Raw genomic sequence first — 22,052 nt, forward strand, 5'->3', positions numbered from 1 at the left:
ACAACTGTCATAGTGAAGACACGTGACTGGGTGCAAACTGCAATATCAGAGCTCACGGACAAGAGCCGCACTGTTTCTGTGACTGTAGTAGTGTCATATAGGCTGGATTCAGCCCTGTGTGTATTCTGGCTAAATTCACTACCAGCACTGTCAATGAGGAATGATACAAGTTTCCTCCTTTCTCACTGTGCTGTATCTGCTGATTGACAGCTTTCTCCCTATGCACAGTAATAAAGCCCAAGGCTGCAAATCAGCATGCTGTACAATGACGCATTACAAAGGGCAACATAAAAGTCCTGACACGTACCCTTTAACAAACAGTCACCTTCTCTACAATTTAAGAAGTTGTATCGTAACCATTATAACTCTACATATGTTAACTAACACTGTCCTATTGGATATTTGCAACAAAGCGTAAAAGGTTTCTTAATCCACCTACACATAGTAGAACATATACAAATTGTACCTGGATACTGAGAATCTAATTTTATTGTGGAAATTCCAGGTGAAACCTGAAGCTGCCCTCGCTCATCAACGTCCTAAAAGGGCACAAATGAAGACAAAAAAGTTTTTTTAAAAAAAGATATGCATATATATATATATATATATATATATATATATATATATATATACTGAAATACATTAGTGATATACCAATAGTAAGTAAAGTGTGCTTTTTGTGACTCCCTTTTTGTGACTCCCTCCCATCAGTTGAAATCCAACTGTTTGAGCCATCTTTCTCCCAACAGGAAAATGTGGGGCTGCTCAGCCAGTTTCATCACTGATAGTGTCCCTGATAATGTTTGTAGGTGCTAGGTGAGATAAAGTTGACTCCCAAATAAGGGGGTCACTTATTTTGTAGTAACGCTATTGGGGGGCAATAGCGTTACTACAAAATAAGTGACCCCCTTATTTGGGAGTCAACTTTATCTCACCTAGCACCTACAAACATTATCAGGGACACTATCAGTGATGAAACTGGCTGAGCAGCCCCACATTTTCCTGTTGGGAGAAAGATGGCTCAAACAGTTGGATTTCAACAGGCCCAAGTTTTTTGTTCTTGGGGGGTATAGGCCACTGCCAGAGGATGTCGGCGGAGGTTTACTGTACTTACTCGCCTCTACTCAATGAGAGGGGTATAGGGGAGGAATAGCTGTCGACAGCCATATAATGGTCAGCTTTACAAGTTCAGCTGCTTAAACTAAAATATGAACCTAATAAATCACCAATATGTGTAAGGATTGCGTATGATATAATAAGTTATCATTATTATCAACATTATGGGAACAACACACTAAGAGATAGCTATTGGATACTTACTGTAGATAGGATGTGGCCAAGTGGCCCGACACTGCGGATGTGCAGCACAGAAACAAGAGAGATGCAGATGACATTCTAGCATATAGTAATATCTATCAGCATTGCTAGCATAACCTGAAATGTATTCTTCTCGTGAGCACACAGTAATCTTAGTAATATGTGTCACCCTTCAGTAGAGAATGGGGCTGGTCAATTCTAATCCTGACACTAAGAGCAATATTAAGTTATCCTGCTATGTATTATGGTAATGTAAGGTAAAACAATACTTTACCTGATCTGTACCCGCATCTAAAAATATTAGAAAAGAAAGGTATATTACAATGCTATACGTTTCCTATTGATCGCAATGATGGAACATTTCTTATTAAGAAAACAGAAGAATGATTCTCTGAGAATCACAAATATACAGAAACAAGCCAATGATACCTTTTAATAGAACTGACTTAGAACTGGGTTTATCCCAAGACGAACACTTGTATAATATAGGATAGGCGATAAGTTTACTGATCAAAGGAGTCAATCACAAGAATGGGGGTTCAGTGTCTCCCATGTGAGGGTCAGTAGACACAGAGTTTTTTGGCACTGATTTTGACGCTGAATCTGCCTCAAAATCAGTTCTATTAGGAGTTTTTTTTTAGGTGGATTCAGCGTCAAAATCAGCGCCAAAAAAATGTGTGCACTGACCCTTATTGTAGCGGCAGTTGCGTATGCATGGTCTACTCTCGTTTCGGTTTTTAGGCCCCTCTTTTAAATCCCCTAATGCAATCTATTTATCTATACAGCATTAATGTATATACTGTACATACAAACAAAAATAAAAGAAGTCAAATTAAAGGGATTTTCCAGGCTCAAATAGAATTTTTTGTTATAGCTCAGACCATCAGTATCTCATCGGCAGGGGTCTGACACCTAGACCCCACTGAGTACTGGATGCTATTCAAGTAATGGGCACAGGACTGCACATCCATTTACTCTATATTGGTGGGGATGAGGATGATGTTACAGAGGCCAAATCGGGGGACTACTATAAAATATGAAATAAATAAATAAATAAAGCTTTATTAGTACGCATTAAACACCGGTCCCTTTAATTTAATAAAATAATAAAGCCTCTCTTAGCTTCCTACTGTCCACAAGTGCTGCAGCTCTGAGGGTAGGTTATCAGTAGAAAAAACACTGTTGAAGCTGGAAAACCCCTTTAATATTCCTATAGTTGTGCACATACCATCTCTTCCATTCAAGTCAGCATCATTTCCAACAGACAGAGCTTCTACAGGTTCTTCCCTTGTTATGATCGGTTGCAGTGTGGTTCTTACTGGAGGCTGCACAGTATAGGTTCTAGGAGGATGTGGCCCTCGGAGGACTGGAACTGTGTAGCCCATACCACCAGGGCAGATTTGCTTGAATGCCGCTTTAAAGAAAAAATGGAAAAAAAACAGATCTTATAAACTAGAAAATGAATCAAAACTAGAAAATGGAAATACTCTGTACATGTTCATGCCACTGTACCCCCTAAGTTCTTAATACTACAAAAAAAATGTAGGCCCTAGAAAAGATTTTATTTTTTTTTTACAAATATCCGTATTTTTCGGACTATAAGACGCACCTAGGTTTTAGAGGAGGAAAATAGGGGAAAAAAAATTTGAAGCAAAAAATGGTAAAATATTTAATATATGGGAGTTGTAGTTTTGCAACAGCTGCAAGGGCACATTGACAGGTGACCCTGCAGCTGTACGGGGACGCATCGAGTGGTTTTTTTTGCGGGGCCAGCTGTACTTTTTAGTTATACCATTTTGGGGAATATCTATTGCTTAGATCACCTTGTATTGAAAAAAAACCCGGTGGTTTATGATATATGATTTTCTACTTTTATATATATATATTCTAGGGACAGGAGGTGATTTAGAACTTTTATTTATTTTATATTTTTATTATATATTTTTTAAGCTTTTTTTTTTTTTTTACTATTTTATTCCCCCCCGGGGGCTTGAACCTGCGGTCACTTGATTGCAAGTCCCATAGACGGCAATACAACTGTATTGCCGTCTATGGGACATTCTGTCTATTAGTATTACGGCTGGTCATAGAGACCAGCCGCAATACTAATACAGCAGTGACAGGCCTGGGAGCCTCATTAGGCTCCCGGCTATCACCCGAACAGGTCGGCTCCTGCGATATCGCCACGCAGGAGCCGGCCTGCAACTTTACAGGTACGGGGCCAGTGGGGACGGGCCCCGGGGGAGAAGGGGCCACCGATACTGACCCGGCATCCGCTGTACTAGAGAGGCGGATGCCGGCACGGGATAGACGCCGGGGCCTGAGACATCGCTGCGCTCCTCTGCCCTGCATGAAGCCAGCGGCGGGGGGACTGAGGAGCGGAATAGCATCGCCCCTGCTGGCTTCATGCAGGGCAGAGGAACGCAGTGATGTCTCAGGCCCCGGCACCTGCATCTATCCCTTGCCGGCATTCGCCTCTCTATGACGGCGGGTGCCAGGCGCTACATTCAGACTATAAGACGCACTCTTCTTTTCCCCCCAAATTTTGGGGAAAAAAAGTACGTCTTATAGTCCGAAAAATACGGTACTATTTTAAGGAAAAAATAAGGAACAAATATCTAAAACCCTGCAAAAACCCACCATAAATAAAGCATAAGGCCTAAAAGAAGTGGTCAGGTAGTTTTTCCACCATAAACTGGTCCCATCATTTGCAAGATCAAGTATTTCATTTTCCATTGGTGCATGACTGACATCTCCTTCAAAGTCCCCTCACTCCCTGATGTACAATGGAGATGTCAGCCAAGCCCAGCAGATTAACAAGTAGACTAGACCGAGGCTGCTCCCTGCCCACTGGGACTACTTAGGGCAATTTCCATATGACTTTTTATTATTCCAAAATGATTACAGAGGGGTAAAAATGGAAAGAGAATTACTGACAGGTTCCCTTTAAGATATAAAGTACATCCATCAAAACCAGAGCCTGTTATCTGCATTTTGTCACTCCAATATCATCGATGTCAATCATATTCTAGCTACCAGGTTTCTCCCGCACATCAGAAGAACCTATTTTAGGTTTCGGTGCAGATATGTAAATTTATATCTGTCCTGCTTCACCTGACTTAGGCCTGGTACAATCTATGTTCAGGTTTCTGTTTGGGAAGTCTGCTATGAGACCCTCAAATAGAAACCTATATGCATTAAAAAGCGGACCTAAAAAAACCACACGGACCCCGTAGACTATAATGGGGTCTGTGTGGTTTCCACATGAATCATGCAGAGAGAAAAATGCTACTTGCAGGACTATGTTTTGCGTGAAAACCACACGGACCCCATTATAGTCTATGAGGTCATTGGTTTTGTCAGGTAATTGGTTTTTAATAGGTTTCCGTTCAGGGGTTCCCAAACACAGATGTGAATAGGGCCTGCATCATAAAGAGTATATGTCATAAAAGCCATGGTATATGCTTTTTGTTATCCGATTTGGGAAACATCGACTACTCCCCACATAGAGCATATTCTGTGAACAATTTCAATTTCTGGACTGTGAGATGAAATCTAAAGTGTGCAAAAATATTGATCTTACATTGAGAACACGAATGCCCACCAAACACTAAGCGGTTTATGATGGATTGCTACGAGTCCCTGTACTCTCCTGCCAGAAATCCTAACTTGTTCCCCAGTGCGAGCAATCGGTAAGCTTCGTGAAATCTCCATCAATATTTGTCTCTTGAATCCACAATGAACTGAACCCATGTGAGCAATAAAACGTCACGACAAAGTTTCACTGTATAAACCTGTAGAACTAATTTGTGAAGAACCTTCCCAAACTAGAAGAAACACTTTCCACAGGCAGCAACGCAACCAAAAAAAAAGTCCCCAGAAGAATAGGATTTCTCTCCGCAAACCTAAATATCACGTAACGCTACTGACTGGGCTCTGCGAATGTGACAAGCAGGAGGAAAATTTCCACTTCGTATCAAATTAAATGTATAGCTGAGCTAAACACATCTCAATCTGCACAGACGCTAAAACACACATACAAAGACAACAGCTCTAAACATGTCACTCCCCGAAGAAAACTGCTTGGAGAACGTTCATCTGTTGAAAGATGCACACAAAGACTGTCCATGTTATTTTATGGAAAACAGAAGCTCTGAGGTCATGCGTTCATGCTCGAAAAACCAAAAGGATATAACAGACGACCCATAGACAATTATTTATAATAAAGCCAAATATTTGGAGAGAACCACTGAAGTCTTACCACAAGTAAAGGACTGAGAATTTATATTAGTTGTCTCGTCCTTTCGTGCAGAGATCCGTGTATATATACAATGGCACGCCAATCTTTATATTTACTGACTGATATATACCAAAGGACAACCATTTGTAATGCCCTTCTCTCACACAAAGAGGTGTAGAGCCAATGGCTATGGCCATACAGGCACTTCGGGGGAAGACAATTTACCGATTAGTATATTTTTGATATGTGGGAGGAAACCGAAGCACCCCCTTGAAAACGTGTGGGGGTAAACAGCGGACATATAAACGCCGTGGTTGGTTTCAAATCCAAAGCTGTGAGATAACAGTGCCAACCACTGAGCCACCATGCTGCCAAAACTTGAGGCCTACATGCAAAATTCAAGCCTATATATGCGCCTTAGCTTCTCTATACAAATATAGGTGCATCATGAGGAGAATAGACAAGCATTCCCTTCAGTGACATAATTCTACAAGGCCTCATGTACAAGGCTATACGGTGCTCTGTTTTGCATAGGGGTTCCATAATTATTAAAAGTGGGTACGTGGGACATCTTCTGTACCTTCATAGGTCTACAATTATATACATATGGACCAGATCACCAGTGTACAGGGAAAACAGTAAAAGGTATACAGCTCTAAGTCAGCGCGACAGCATTTCAGGATAGGTGGAGGTGTTACAGGTCGGACCCTCACTATCATAAAGTGGTGGCATATCTTAGAAATTATGTACTGTATACTTAATTTAACCCACATTATGCATTATGGTTGCCATAGGTTCTTGTCCAACTAGAAGATGCCTTTTCCCATTCCCATTGTATCCACAAAAGGCTAGACTTGTGCAGCGCCCCCTTTCTTTACAGTGCAGGTCTGCTTGCTAAGCACCAATACAAGCATACCTCAAACGTATCAGGATATCAATGTATAACAAATTCTGACTCTACAAGCTAATAAGGAACCAGTCGGAAACATTATTGGTGACTGCTATATATATATATAAATATATATATATATATATATATATATATATATGATAAGGAGTAGCCTGGAGTCATTGACATGCATATAATATGAATATGATTTGGTTATCTCATTCTAATAGGTTTGTGTACTACAATAGTACAATATGAATGTAGACAGGACACACACATGACCCGACATAAGAATCCTGCAGTACTCTTCACTATAACATATATCATTCTACATTGTATTCCCATCTGATTTACTGTCCCGCTCTACACTTCTGATCCTGACACTATAACTACCAAGTGAAATACTGTATTACCCCTCCGCGTAAAATAACCTATTCTGCGTGGTGTTCACATGTGATTTACTGCAGTACCGTACACTCGAAGTCCTGACACCGTAATTGCCTTTTAGTAATTGAGTACTTTACATTTTGACCTTCCAGGCAATTAGACTTTCATTCAGATGGCAGAAATGAAATCCAAACCATCTACATGTAACATATCCAGGGGAAACTTTAGGGGCGGAAATCATAAAGCTTATTCCGACTGACTGTCTTTATTATAAGTTAAAGCAAATAGGAAAATATGATGCAGATTTCACTTTCTGAATGCATAATACATGTGTATAGGTCTGCAGCAGTCATTAGCTAATGGTAACTATGTATGACACAACTATGTATGGCACTCCTTGCGAATATATATAGGAACTGACAGTTCAACTACCAAAGAGAACACTCAGTAGCAATGTGCATGTTATACTACACCACCCATAGGGAAACATTACGTTTTTCATGCCAGATGCTTTTCAGCTACGGTTCTTTTCACATTGTTTCTCCTACGTATTTAACGTTTGTGTTAAACATTAGAAAGATCTGTTGTCCCCATTACACCAGTGGACGTCACTATAGTGTTCTTTTGGACTCTGTTCAGTGGTACCATCGGTGTTCCATTTTTCACTATAATGCAACAGATTGATACACGTACATTAGGCCTAAAGGGATATTCCCATGACGCTTGTTCACCAACCTGCAGGCTGTTGTGCTGTATTCACTTCCTGCTTTTCTCAGCACATTGGTGGGCGGGGTTTCACTTGCACGAGATTGGTTGTAAATGAATTACCACAGTGTGAAGCTGATGTAGCAGAGCTGGATTTGAGTCACTTTGCATTACATACAGAGGACTCCCTATCTCAGCCCTTATCAGCCAAATTCAATTAAACTGATAAGAGCTCAGAAATCCCAGAGCTCTCACCTCCGCTATCTGAGAAGCTCCGGACGCAAAATCGTGTGAACTCCCCCTTACAGCCATACAGCCGATACGATAGCTAACAAGCAAACACTCATCTCTCCGCTGACCATATCTTTTATGTAGCAGTAAAGATGTTAAAATGTTGGCAGGAGATCACCCCGTGTAAACACATGCCGCAAACAGTCATATAAACTGTTAACGGCTAATAAACGCCTATCAATGCATTACATATTCCCCTGGCACTCCTCAGTCCAACAATTGGGCAGGGTTATACCGTCCTCGGTCCACACTCGCTGTCACGGTTGTTCAAAATGGCCAAACATGTTCAATGACCCAGAGAGAAAGAAGAACAATCTTTCTGGGAATGTTCTTTTCAAGGAAAGATTGCTTGTTGGCGAAATAGTCTTTCCAAGAATTTAATATTATTTCTCCAAATATTGGCAAAAAATTTCAAAAATGACTGACATATTTCCAGACTATGATGCCAGGGAAGAGAAAATCAATTTCGAAACAGTCAATAAAGTGCAGTAAAATATAGACTAGTTACAACTCTGGTTTACTTTGCAGGACAGTCTGCAGTCTACTGACAGTCCGCAGGTACAGTACAAGGAAATGTGTCTGTCTGTACAGTAATAGGGGTGAGCCTTCTATTAAGCGCACAATAGACAACATGGCTCTTAAGGTAGTTCACACGGGGACAAGGAGGTGGATTTTGACAGCAGATTTCGCCACAAAATCCGCCTCCATAGAATGGGGGTCTATGTAGAGGGCTAGCTTTTTTTTTTCTGCTAGCGTTTTTTTCCGCTAGGGGAAAAAAGAAGCGACATGACCTTTCTTCAGGTGTTTTCCGCCTGAAGAATTCAATAGAAGTGAATGGGAAGCGAAAAATGCATGTTTTTTTGCATAAAAAACGCACGGAAAAAAAAGTGACGCGTTTTTTGCAGCCCATTCACTTTACTGGAGGGGAAAACCGCCTGGCGTTTTTGGAAGCGTTTTTTTTTTTTTTTTAAAAAAAACGCTACACAAAAAGCGCGGTAAGGTCCAAAAAACGCTTCCTAATTAGGAAGCGTTTTTTTTTTTCAGGACCAAAATAAGCCACACGTAATTTACGTGTGAACTAACCCTTAAGGCTAGTTCACACAGGGTTCCGTGTGTACACATTCCGTCGCGGCTGCCACGACGGGATGCCGATGCAGTGCACTGGCAACCCGTAATGGCATTCCACGATGGATTAGGCCCAAATGAAGGGGCCAGAGTCTTGCACCACGGACGCCATGGCTGATTCACCCGCGGAATCTGCGGCAAGAAAGGACAGCTCACTTCTTTCTTCTGCTACTAGCTAGTGGAAAAAAGAAGCAAACGGTTCCCATTGAAGTCAATGGAAGCAGTGGATTTTGACGCAGAATCCGCCTCAAAATTCGCTACCAACCTGCCCCGTGTGAACCTAGCACTGTACAATTTGTAGGGTTCAAATACAGACAGAAAGATACATTATAATCATTACATTATATCAACAAGTCTACCCCAAGGCTGTACAATCTAATAAACCTCACTTTAATACATAAACTGTATAAACATTTTCCTTACTCCTTCTTATAAAATAATACAGGTTAAAATCACAATAAAAAAACCAAGGTGCTGAGTGAGGAAAGCCGTAAACCTAAGGCTGCATTCACACGGAGTAAACGCTGGCGTTTTTTGTGTGTTTTTTGCACATAGCGCCGCGTTTACGCCGCGTAGCGCCGCGTTAACGCTGCGTATACGCCGCGTTAACGCCGGGCAACGCCACCGCTAAATAGCGCGGCGTTAACGCGGCGTATACGCGGCGTTAACGCGACGCTACGCGGCGTAAACGCGGCGCTATGTGCAAAAAACACACAAAAAACGCCAGCGTTTACTCCGTGTGAATGCAGCCTAAGACAAAAGTGGAGTCATTGGGAAATATTAGATTCTATAGATCAGGGGTTCAGCCTATAAATCTCCAGCTTTTGCAGTACTACAACTCCCAGCATTTCTTGATGGGAGTAACATCTAGAGGGCTACAGGCTGGAGACCACCGCTCTAGAAACTAATGAGATCTATAGAGGTACAGTGTTAGTGCCGTAACCAATAGTGAATTACACTCACGTGTTCCAAGCACAGGGCACTTTTCGCAGTTGCGTCCCCAGGCTTTGCCCACACTGCAACAGCAGAGCTGCCTAGACAGCTGCACAGACAGCGGGTGCATGCATTGCTTGCCAGTACTGACCAGACGGTAACATGGACCTTTTTCCTCCGCCATCAAAGGATTATCAGCTGAGAAAAGAAGAGAATGTTATGAAGACACAAATAAAATGAAAACATCAGCTTTCTATAGTGACCAAAAAACATTGCAAACTATTAAGATTGACATGCACGTGTAAATTTCCCCATTATAACTTACACGGAAATCTCAATGCGTAGTCTACAACAAGTCCGCCATTTGGTGAGCTAGTAATAAAACCCCTCCTTTATTTTTTTTTATCAAAGTTTATTGGAAAAAAGGTAAAACAAAGATGAACAAGCTCATAAAGAAGATAATACGAGTGAGCTACTACAAGTACAGCGGAGTGACTCTCTGGACCAGAAGTCAGTGAGGGCCTAGTCATGTCGGAGGTTATTAGGAGGGCACAGACCGGCTCCTGCCTATAGGCAAGTCATTTATCTAGGAGCTAGGGGATGTACAGAGTGAGGGCCGAGGGTCTCTGTGAAGCCCCTCCTTTATGACATAGATATGCCTTAATACGGCCTGTTTCTGTCCAGTTGAGACAATTAAACAAGCTTTCAAGTTATTATCAGTAAATGAACCTTGGGCCTGCCTTTGGGACAACACAATGTTTTTCATCTTGTCAGTCCAGAAAGAAAAACTTTTTATTTTTATTTTTGCGTCAACACAACAATGTGTATTGTTTTTGGCATCACAAGTTGATTTCTACATTTATTATTTTGGGGCACTACAGTATATGTTAGTATTTATGTTTCACCAAATTTTTTTATATGTTATTTTTATAGGATGTTTATTCTTGACCTATATATTATTTTGTTTGTATTAAAGACATTTTCAAGGAATGCAAAAATATACTTAACAGGGCTAGACCTGGTGGTCCTAGCGTAATAAAAAGTTACTCACCTCTACCTTATCTTCTGTTACTTCATTCCTGACACTGGCTGGGTCCCTGCTGCCCTCGGCTTCCCAGTGTCACCTGACGCACAGTTAATGCTTATAGTGGTGACCCGTATGAGCCAGTGATTGGCTGAGGGGACATCGCAAATGCTTAGTGTGTGCCAGACACCAGAAAATGGAGTGCAACCGGCATCAAGGCAGTATCTATACCGGAGTACTGGGGCATCTAGAAGTGGCCATCATTTTATTGTATAACAGCCCCTATGTTAAATGGATAGGGTATCAATATTAATCTGCAGGGGTCCCCACTATTCACCTGTTCTGGGACTGCCCATCTCCTGGCTATGTTTAAATGCCAGTAATCACACTGCTCGCTCACTGTACGATGTGTAGTGGCGGCTCTAGGTACTGCAGCACTGCCCCACTGAAGTACTTAAAACCGCTGATCCACTTTGTACAGCAAGTGAGCAACATGACTTCCGGGCTAATAAATACTGGGAACCACGCTTTCCCAGAACAGGTTAGGTTATGTCATCAATATTAGATTTGAGGGGTCTGACAGCCCAAATCCCCCAGATGCTAAGGATAGGTCATCAATATTACAAAGGTGGGTTACCTTTAGGCCCTATTAGGCATATGTTATAATACTGGAAAACCATTTAAATAAAATGCGTTGTGTTATTTTTGTACAACTACTTTTTGTACAAATGCAATTTTTTTAAAATCACAATACACATACTGGGGTACTTATGCTTGACAGTATATTGTACAGAAATATGTAATCTAATTTATTGGGTCCCAGGCTTCCACTAGCCCTGGCAACAATGGCTACAAGGGGGTCATCAACTTTTGTAGTGCTGTGATTAGGCTTGATGAAAGTTAATGGAGGTTAAATTCTGGTGGTTGTAATGGGAATACAGTTTTAGGGTCCATTCACACGGAGTAACGTGCCGCATGACCTGGCACGTATACGGCGTGTGAGACTTCACGCGCCGTAAAAGCTTGGATCATATACGCCGCGTTATTTTGTGGCCGCAAAATCACGGCCGCAAAATAAAGCGGCATATACGATCCAGGCTTCCACTGTAATCAATGGGAGCTTTTACGGCACGCAAAGTCTCACACGCCGTATACGTGCCAGGTCACGCGGCACGTTACCCCGTGTGAATGGATCCTAAGTCCTCCTTCCAGTGATCTTGGAGGCGCAGTGACTGCACATGTGATGCTCTTTAAGTATACAAATACTATATCAAAGTGCCTCAAGGAACCTGAGGCCCATAGCGTATTATTATGTCAGTGTATAGGAATGGGTTAAAAACCATTTTCTCATCAAGTCCAGAAAGTACACAAGGTGCATAAGCAAAACTGAGCATAATTAAACATTTGTTTCCACCTTGGAAAATACCATGGCTACTTTCCACGTAAACATATTAGAAATATGACTGTTATAAATGTGTTAAGAGGTCCAAATTAGTTTGTTTTGACGCTAGCGAGTACAAGTATTTTGGCGGTGGATCGAGGCCAGTTTTCAGTATACGAGAATGTCTTGTATGGAATAATTATTTATTTGTAGATAGGAAAATAAATGACATGGTGCTGAAGTTGTTTGTTGGCATGCCATCAGCTGCCTGTTATGCGGTAATATTTTACCTTGCCTCTCTTCTGCCAGATCATTTCATGATCTTCCAGGAAAGTGATGGGAGTCTATAGCACATCATTCTGCTCATGGTCAGAGAGTGATCAGCTTGGCATAGGGCTACAGGAGAAAGGGCAAAGGCAACTTGCCAGTCTCACTTCATGAAACAGAAAAGTGTGGCTGAAGCCTGTCTGGCCTTATTACATTGTAAAAGACATCTTGCGAGTCCAACTTCTTGTGGAAATAAAAAAAGACTAAGTAAACATATGGTTTTAGTGCACCTATAAAATATACTTAAATGCAGTTTAACTATAATATAAAGATAAATATTTCTTCCCGTTCTACTTTTTTTTGTTTTTGTAAACCTCTCAGAAAACACATTAGTCCGGCAGTATGGACAGTGGCGTGGAATGGAAATATTAAGTATTATAAAAAAATGTTGGTTTAGAGAAAACTATTTAGGTATAATACTGTACTGTGCTGAGGTTTAAGACTGTCTGGTCTGCAATGACCGAAAATTTGACAAGATTAGTAAGAAACAAATGAGATTTTATAGGCTATTAATAAAAAGTAATGTATCTGTTCGTGTATTCCCTGTATAGACCGATTTATTTGAGGTGCCATTTATGAGTTGCCGACTGCCATCTTGATTGATATGGTTCCCATAATGCAGACCACATATCCCATAATTTCTCTTCCTTGTCAGTAAGTAGTTGGGTATGTTCAAGCAGTAGAATTTTGTAATGATTTTGAGGTGAATTCTGTCTCAAAACCAGCATCAAATTCCAACCTTGGCCTCCCACTGCTTTCAATGGGACAAAGAGATCGAAGCAGGATACTGAGAAAATAAAGTGCCCTGTGGATACCACGGATTGTTCCGCCACAGAGTGTGATGTGACCCACTTTGTTGAGGCTCCTTCATCTGGAAACCAAAAACTACTATTCTCAAAGCAGCTCCGGTGCCTTATCACGGACAAATGGAAGTCCACGAGTGTCACCACTACAACTGTGACTAAATCTAAATTAAATGTAGTAATACTAGGAACGCCTAAGGCGCAACAGAGGACGTAAATGTTGTTATTGGTTTGACGCCTCTCTTTTCATTGCAAACCTGTATTGAATATTGTTATCCACCCACTATACAGATTCACCTCATCTTGCTCATGTTATTTATCTCTTCTCTTACATATTTTTTCATTGGCTCTTTTACCTCTGTTTTACACTTTCCAGTTTTTAAGTGCCTTTATGACTCATACTCCTGAACACATTCACTTCTTTTACATCCAGGCAATCCTGCTGATATAATGTAGTCTTCATTGCTCCAAACTGTGAAATATCCTCTAAAAAGCGATGGAGATGGATGTCTATGGTTTTCAACAGCAGAATGTGTCCATATTGTATGGGCATCAACAACTACAGAGGCGAGGTGTGCTGTGCACCCCTATAGGCTGCATTGTTGTGTATTACTGTTTTTGTTTGCCTCAAAAAAGTAATTCTAAAAAGAGCTTTTCAATTTTTTCCTTTTTTTTCATTGGACATTTCTATGCTTTCCCACAATGCCTTACTTGCATAGAAGATGTCACGGCCATAGCAGTCGGTCTCTTCTTTTATTTTCTTAATACTTTATACTGATTTTGTTTGCAATAAACTAACAAGAAAAGCAAAAGTTACTTGAGCCCCAGAGTGCTGTCCCCTCTTCTGTGACTACTCCAATCACCCGTCATGTGACCTCTTCCTAGTTTCAGCATAAGATATATTTTGGCGTGACAGATGTCTCAGGCATGGTCCTATGTGTTGGAGATACAACCCACCTAAATAACTTCTCCTTACACCATTAATCATGTGACACTCTTCCAGGAAACGTGTCCTTAGTTTAGCAGACTGCTGTGTGTCACCAATATTGAGCTATATAAAGCCAGTACTGAATAACACCCATTTCTCGATGGATATAGAAAGCGCTGTGTTGCTTTGTTATTGTATCTGCTGTGACCGTGCAGAAACTACTTAGCAAGCCTATGCAAATGGCAATGGTACTAATATTACTACAAGCTCTGTTAACTCAGGTTATTTACGTCTCCTAAAATGGTCAGAGACTTCTCCTCCTACACAAAACTGAATTGAGCAAAGTTTCCATCTTTATCCAGATCAATTCCTAGAAGGACATCTATAGATTTGCCATAGAAGAGTGTGAATTACGTATGGCCTAGTGTACAGTATAACCAGGACAGACGTGTATAAGTTAAGCTGCTCAGTCGAGAAACTAGAAAGGAATAGAGGTCACATTGTATTCTAGTCATATTTCCATTGACAATGTTTTTTGAAGGCAAGCACCTGTATGAACAATACATATTTTACTCTGGTGGTCATGGCTATATCCATGGATGTGCTGAAGTCCCTAAAAATATACAGTCGGTACAGCATAATGAATATTTTTTATTATGTTAAAGAGGACCTTTCATGGTTTAGGGCACAGACAGTTCCATATACTGCTGGAAAGCCGACAGTGCGCTGAATTCAGCACACTGTCGGTTTTCCCGATCTGTGCCCCGGGTAAAGTGCTATTGGTCCCGACACCGTAGCTCTTTACAGTCAGAGGGGCGTTCCTGACAGTCAGTCAGGTACGTCCTTCTCCACAGCAGCGTCTATCACGCTGTACAGTGTGAGCGGGGAGGAACGCCCCCTCCCTCTTGATAATACTCGTCTATGAACGAGCACTGTGAGCGAGGGAGGGGGCGTTCCTCCCCGCTCACACTGTACAGCGCGATAGGCACTGCTGTGGAGAAGGACGTACCTGACTGACTGTCAGAAACGCCCTTCTGACTGTAAAGCGCTACAGAATCGGGACCAAAAGCTCTTTATCCGGGGCACAGATCGGGAAGAGCGACAGTGCACTGAATTCAGTGCACTGTCGGCTTTCCAGCAGTATATAGAACTGCCTGTGCCCAATCTGATGAAAGGTCCTCTTTAAAGTTTAACCTCTCATAGGAGTCCATGTACGTGTGCTGGGTAGTCTGAGACACTCCCCCTGCTCTGAGTTGGTCCTTCTACTAGGTATGGGGAGCGTCTCTGACTACTAAAACACAGCAGGGCAGAATTATTATACTTTGTGTTTTCTGCCATATAATGCATCAACATCTGTAACTTTTTTGCACACATTTTATTTTGCAAAAAAAAAAAAAATTTGCTACTTTTTTTTTTTTCAGCACTAACCTAGCCACTTTCTTGATGGGGAATGTGGCGAGGCAGTTTACATTTCCGTGCAGGCACATGGTCCTGAGAGAGCACCTCATACATGAAAAGCCATGAATCTTATGAATGAGGCACATGGTTTCCAGTACCAAAAATATGGAGCCAGTCTCCATAGAATAGCCCCAGCGTGCACGTGGTAGTTTGAGAAACGAAATGTAAACATATATTTATTAAAATATATATATTTATTTATTTATTTATTTATTTAAAATAAAATTCAGTGTTATAAAAAAACAAAACCTACAAAATACCAATTATATTTTATATTAAATAGCACTAATATACTAACATAATGAAATCCGCATGTACATTGTAGTCTTGCAATCATCACAGCTAGCTCTGTACTATTATAAATAAGCAATTCTGGTGTGAGTAATAAGGAAAATTTACTCCTGTTCCTACCTGGCGTAGATTTCCATTCTGGCGCAGGGATGTAAAGCAGATTTATGAAGAGGCCAGAGCCTTCTAATAAACTGCTTTTTTCCATACGCCAGCCGGAGTCTTTATTAACACTGGCGTATGATACAAGGAAAGCCAAAATGGTGAGTTTCTGGAGGCATTAAATTGTGCTCTTTATGATGCACTATAGAATAGAGCACAGTCTATAACATAATGTTACTTATATTATACTGAGCTCTGTGCACCACTGCTTGGACATAATGGATTAATGGCCATAAATAACAAAAATCCTTTTTTTTTTTTTTCTCTTTTTTCTTAAATGTAGATTGTGAGCCCCACATAGAGCTCACAATTTACATTTTTCCCTATCAGTATGTCTTTGGAATATGGGATGGAAATCCATGCAAACACGGGGAGAACATACAAACTCCTTGCAGATGGTTTTATGCCCTTGGCGGGATTTGAACACCAGGACTCCAGCGCTGCAAGGCTGCAGTGCTAACCACTGAGCCACCGTGTGCCCCCCCCCCAAAAAAAAAATAAATCCTTATCAATCAGGTTCATAACCACTTCACCGACAGACTCCCTTTGCGTAGACGAATTTGAATCACGCACAATACATATGTTGAAAAATACAAAGGTATTAACCGTCAAATGTACCTTATATATGAAAAAGAATAACCGCGTTAAGTCAGACTTTTGTAAAAAAAAAAAAAAAACTCAAATACATGAGCCAATTAGTAAATAAATCATAGCACTATATATATATAGCAATCTATATGTGAAATATGTTTCATCAAGTATCTTGTACATTCAAAATACTTCAAGAACATAATCCTCAGACATCTTTAAACCTAGCCTTTGTCTGACAAGAGATGAGCACAATATCTCATTTCAACTAACTGACATTTAAAGTGTCTTATAAAACTGATGGCCCATCTGAAACATGGGCCATCAATATTCGATTGGTGGAAGCCCATTGGTGGCATCTCAGTGGTTCCACTGTTTGAAGGGCTGCGTCTCTTGGATGTCAAACAAACAAACAAACTATTTACACTAAAATGTGATCATTTTCTTACTTCTAAACATATAATTATATTTTTATACATTTGGGCAAATAATTATATTATCTAGGCACTAACTAGAATGTTCAAGGTTAAATCACATAGACAACAAGGATGGGCAAGAAGGAATCTTACTGTATAGCCTACTGCAAGTAGTGAACCCAAGTCTCCGAAACAGTTTTGGTTTTTTATCTATCAACGTTCACGTTGTAACTGGAGGAACTGTGCTTGAACAGTAGAGCATCTCTACTTACCCACACACGAAGAGAAGGTAGGATCAGGAACAAAGCCTTGTTTACAAGTACACCTAAAGCTGCCCACAGTATTTAAGCATTCCCCATTAGGACATACACCTTGCATGTAGCATTCATTAATATCTGCAAAAGAAAAAATGCAAAGGATTGGAATGAAAGCATATCTATCATTAAAGAGTACAAGTAACTATAAGAAGCTTCTCAATATATCTGGTAAAAGAAAAATGCTTCTTTCTCCATTTATCAGGGTGCTTTCTTCCAACTCCCTTGACTGTTTGCACTAATGCAACTCATATCCAGAGAGCAAATATGGATGAATTACTTCTAACATAGAAGAATGCTGTATGTAGAAAGTCAGACAGAGAGAGAGGATGTGGAGAAAAGCAGAGCAATAAAATGGAGATAGGAGCATTTTTTATTTAACAAGATACATTACAAATCTGCATATTCACTTGCACTATTCATTTATGAAAAGTTCCTATAATAAGAGGTACATTTTAATAGCATAAATCATGTTTCAATACATAGAAGCAAGACACTAAATGTCACATATGTACACTGGCATTGAGAGGCATTGCACTGATAACCCAAATGTTGTACTGTATACTCATAGGTAATGCCCAGTTACAATACAGAAGTTGGGAACAAGTAGATTAATTCTGAAATTGTTATGACATATGAAGAAAATGGTAAGAAACAAGGGAACATTGATCTTTCCAGCTTGTTGTTGGATTGAAAAAACCTGAACAAGGAAGTGCACCATGTCCTGGTCTAACACAGGAATAATCCTAATCACTGCCCATGGCAGAAGGGTTGCCAATGTGGCAAGTGAAATGGCCACATATGTGGTCCCGCCAAGGTTTTTACCTCCAAGTTCTATAAAAGAAATTAAATTATGTGAGGGTGGTCTTCTGTCAAACAGCTTATAATCCTACTGGTTCACTACACTTGGCAGAAAAAGTTTATTGTGAGACATTCTTGAATGTCAGAAAATCCCAGAAGAGTATATAAAACTCATAAGGGTATATATAGACTCCTCAAGAACAAGAGCCAAAATACAACACTAACAAAAATAAATGTTATTCCCCCAGAAACTGTGGTTTGAAATCACATAGGCAATTTCTCCTCACATGTGTCCCTTGGAACGTCATTTATTCCTGTGGTCTATGTCCTTTAGAACATATAACACCTTTGCACTTCAAAGGTTTGGCCTTGGCCAGTCTATAATCTAGTCCCAGAAGACTTACAGCCACCAGGGGCCTCTTACAATTCTACTCAATGTAAACACTACTCAACCCTCAAAGCAATGACTGATATACATAGAGCTCCCTCCGGTCTCTTACTCAATTTCACTGCTGCACTCCTGTCCTTCTGCCAAGCTTGGGAAAGGGAACTTTGATGAACACCAATGACTGTTGTGCTTCTGAACCATTGCAGGTTCAGTGTAGACTGGATAGTGGGATGATGTCACACATACTGTATGGTGAGGAGATATAGAATTTCTGGACACCGAGGCTTATCCAAGTGACTGTGAGATGACTGATATCTCTGTACCACAATTCCCTTCTTCCTCTTTATGTTCTTTTCTACATACAAGAGGTCAGTAGGTAGTTTCTTTCCTCAGGCTAAGTAAAATGTTGTCCCCTGACACCAGGAAACCCCAACTATTGAGAAGCATTTCATTGTAGTCTCCCTTCTTTATAAAATTAGGGAGATCCAAAGAAAACAAGAAACAACACAGAGCAGCCCATAGTGTAGTATTACTGAATTTCAGTGACAACAGTTGCAAAGGACAGGTTCTCACCTGATAAGGTTGTGAATACATAACCCTTTTTAGAGGCGTTGGAACTAGAGATGAGCGAGTAGTACTCAATCGAGTAGGTATTCGATGGAATACTACGGTATTCGAAATACTCGCACTCGATCGAGTACCACTCGCTGTTCGAACGTAAAAGTTCGATGCAGAACCAGCATTGATTGGCCAAATGCTATACAGTTGGCCAATCAACGCTGGTTTTTCTCCTACCTTTAGAAGTCTGCTCCGTGCAGCTTCCCCGCGGCGTCTTCCCGCTCTGAATTCACTCTGCCAGGCATCGGGCCTGGGCAGAGCCGATTGCTTTCTAGTGCGGACATATGCAGTCGGCTCTGCCCAGGCCCGATGCCTGGCAGAGTGAATTCAGAGCCGGAAGATGCTGCAAGGAGAAGACTTCTCGGAGGATCCAGCCTGACCCTCACTCGTGGACTTGGTAAGTATAATTTGATCGAATGTTGCCTACCCCTGAAACGAGCATTTTCCCCCCATAGACTATAATAGGGTTCGATATTCGATTCGAGTAGTCGAATATTGAGGGGCTACTCGAAACGAATATCGAACCTCGAACATTTTACTGTTCACTCATCTCTAGTTGGAACCGATCTCCAGAGGGTTCCTCTTTGTGTGGGGAGAGTCACAGCTGCAAAAATTCTAGAACACCCTGAAGTGTAGACTTAGAAATAGAGAAAAGGACCAGACATGGACCCGCTGGGAGATCCAAGTCTCAGGAATTGCACTTCCACCACAGTAAAGATAAAATCGGCTTTATTTGGCAAAACGTAGTGTTTGTGTTTTGCCAAATAAAGCCGATTTGCTCATTACTGTGGTGGAAGCGCAATTCCTGAGCGTTTGATCTCCCAGCGGGTCCATGTCTGGTCCTTTTCTCTATTTCTTTATAGAATGGAAGACACCAGATATACATGGTAGACGTGCTTTTAGAGTAAGTCAACAGGACATTTCAAAACCCACTACAGCGAGTTTTACTGTGGCTTTTTTTTGGGGGGTGGGGGTTATGACTAATTTTAACAGCGATAAGTTGGGAAAGCCACTTTATAACACTGGAGATTCCATCAATACAGAACTTTTTAGCTTTCATTGGGAAAAATATTGCAAATAGTACTTATGTCCATGGAAGGAAGATCTCCCCTTCTTTTCTATGGGCAAACACATAACCATGTTTTTCATAGGTTAGTGTGAGAGTCTGGGCGAAAAAAAAACCCATGACAAGACCTATTCCTGACTATTTTGCTATGAGGGTCCATTCACTTAAATGTATGGGTCTGTGGAAAGCATGGCCATCTCAATGCTGCCATTCATGCCTTGTCTGTTCCAGGTTACATGCAATCTGTCATGTGCATGTAGCTTTAGTGTGTATTTCAATAAACACATAAATCATGACTGTACATTACAAGGAGGTGCATGCTACACTACAGTATCTTTTTCCTATAAACTATAATTTGCCTATAACTCATTTGCTAATCTACAGCATTACCAGCTGTGTCAATCTGCAGCCGGTAATGAATAAAATATGAGCACAATAAGCACGTAATAACATGAAGTCATGAGTATGTAATGAATAATTACATTCAGCGTTTATAGGGGCCAGAACACAAAGAAAACTTGTTAAAACTAAACACCGCTGTATCATTGAAAGTTCATAAAACCGGCATTATAGGGAGCAGTTCTGTGTTAGACGATATTAGAAGCATTTGTCAAAGGACGCATATATTTGTGTTTGAGGCCATAAAGGTTCTACTTTATTTTTAACTCCAGAATAGATAACAGAATGAAACCAGCGGCAAACTTGCAAAAGTGTATATAGCTAGATGAAAGGGGCTAATATAAAAACCAAGAATACTTTTAACAAAATACATTTTTTTCTGAAATGGGGAATCGAACTACTGTATATTAGAATTTGAAGATTCCAGAACGTGAAGCCCAGAGATGTGCCAAATTTATAGAGACTTTTTGCAAAATTCAGTGCATCTTTCTGAGCGGGGTTGTTTGTTGGTCTCTGTAAATCAGTTCCTCCTATGCCTTGGTAGTCTAAAGCTGGGTTCACACGGGAGTTTTTTGGACTGGATTTTGATGCGGAGGCCGCCTCAGAATCTAGTCCAAAAAAATGGCTAGCCACGACTGGATGCTGGTGCAGTGCACCGGCATCCAGTCGCGGCATTCCACTCCAGATTAGGCCCAAGTGAATGGGCCTAGTCGGGAGGGAGTGTTCACGCTGCGGATTCTGCCGTGGAATCCACCTCAACAAAGGGAATGTCGCTTCTTTTTTCTGTGAGTGGGAACAAACCGCTCACGGGAAAAGAAACCCATTGAATTCAATGGGAGGCGTTTTTTTGAGCCGGATTTTGACACGGATTCCACGTCAAAATCCTGACCAAAATACCCTGTGTGAACCCGGCTTAAAGGGATCCTATCATTAAAACAATTTTTTTCTCACTACCACGTAGGAATAGCCTTAAGAAAGGCTATTCGTCTCCTAACTTTAGATGTCTTCTCCGCACCACCATTCAGTATATAATCCGGTTTTCGTCGTTATGCCAATGAGTACTTTTGCAGCACCGAGGGCGGACTCCAGACCTCAAACAGCACTGTGGGCGTCCCCAATGCTGCGAGAGAACTCTCCAGTGTCGCCTCCATCTTCTTCAGGAACGGCTCTTCATCGCGTCTTCTTCCGGTGGTGGCTTCAAACG

At 41.0% G+C, this 22,052-nt stretch overlaps 1 protein-coding gene and 1 long non-coding RNA gene across 3 annotated transcripts in view; one reads left to right on the forward strand and one right to left on the reverse strand.

The window, feature by feature from the left end:
* Positions 1-22,052, reverse strand: part of LTBP1 (latent transforming growth factor beta binding protein 1) — a 228,226-nt gene that overhangs the window by 50,898 nt on the left and 155,276 nt on the right. For both annotated transcript variants that reach the window (XM_075267491.1, XM_075267493.1), the window contains 5 exons: positions 17,535-17,657; positions 9,918-10,085; positions 2,546-2,731; positions 1,592-1,608; positions 467-539 (listed from right to left, as the gene is read on the reverse strand). In XM_075267491.1, the coding sequence (XP_075123592.1) occupies positions 467-539; positions 1,592-1,608; positions 2,546-2,731; positions 9,918-10,085; positions 17,535-17,657 (567 nt within the window). The remainder of the gene's footprint in view (positions 1-466; positions 540-1,591; positions 1,609-2,545; positions 2,732-9,917; positions 10,086-17,534; positions 17,658-22,052) is intronic.
* Positions 1-22,052, forward strand: part of LOC142197309 (uncharacterized) — a 644,898-nt gene that overhangs the window by 32,385 nt on the left and 590,461 nt on the right. The window lies entirely within an intron of this gene.

The sequence above is a fragment of the Leptodactylus fuscus genome, chromosome 3 (genome assembly GCF_031893055.1).
Source record: "Leptodactylus fuscus isolate aLepFus1 chromosome 3, aLepFus1.hap2, whole genome shotgun sequence".
NCBI classification, from domain to species: Eukaryota; Metazoa; Chordata; class Amphibia; order Anura; family Leptodactylidae; genus Leptodactylus; species Leptodactylus fuscus.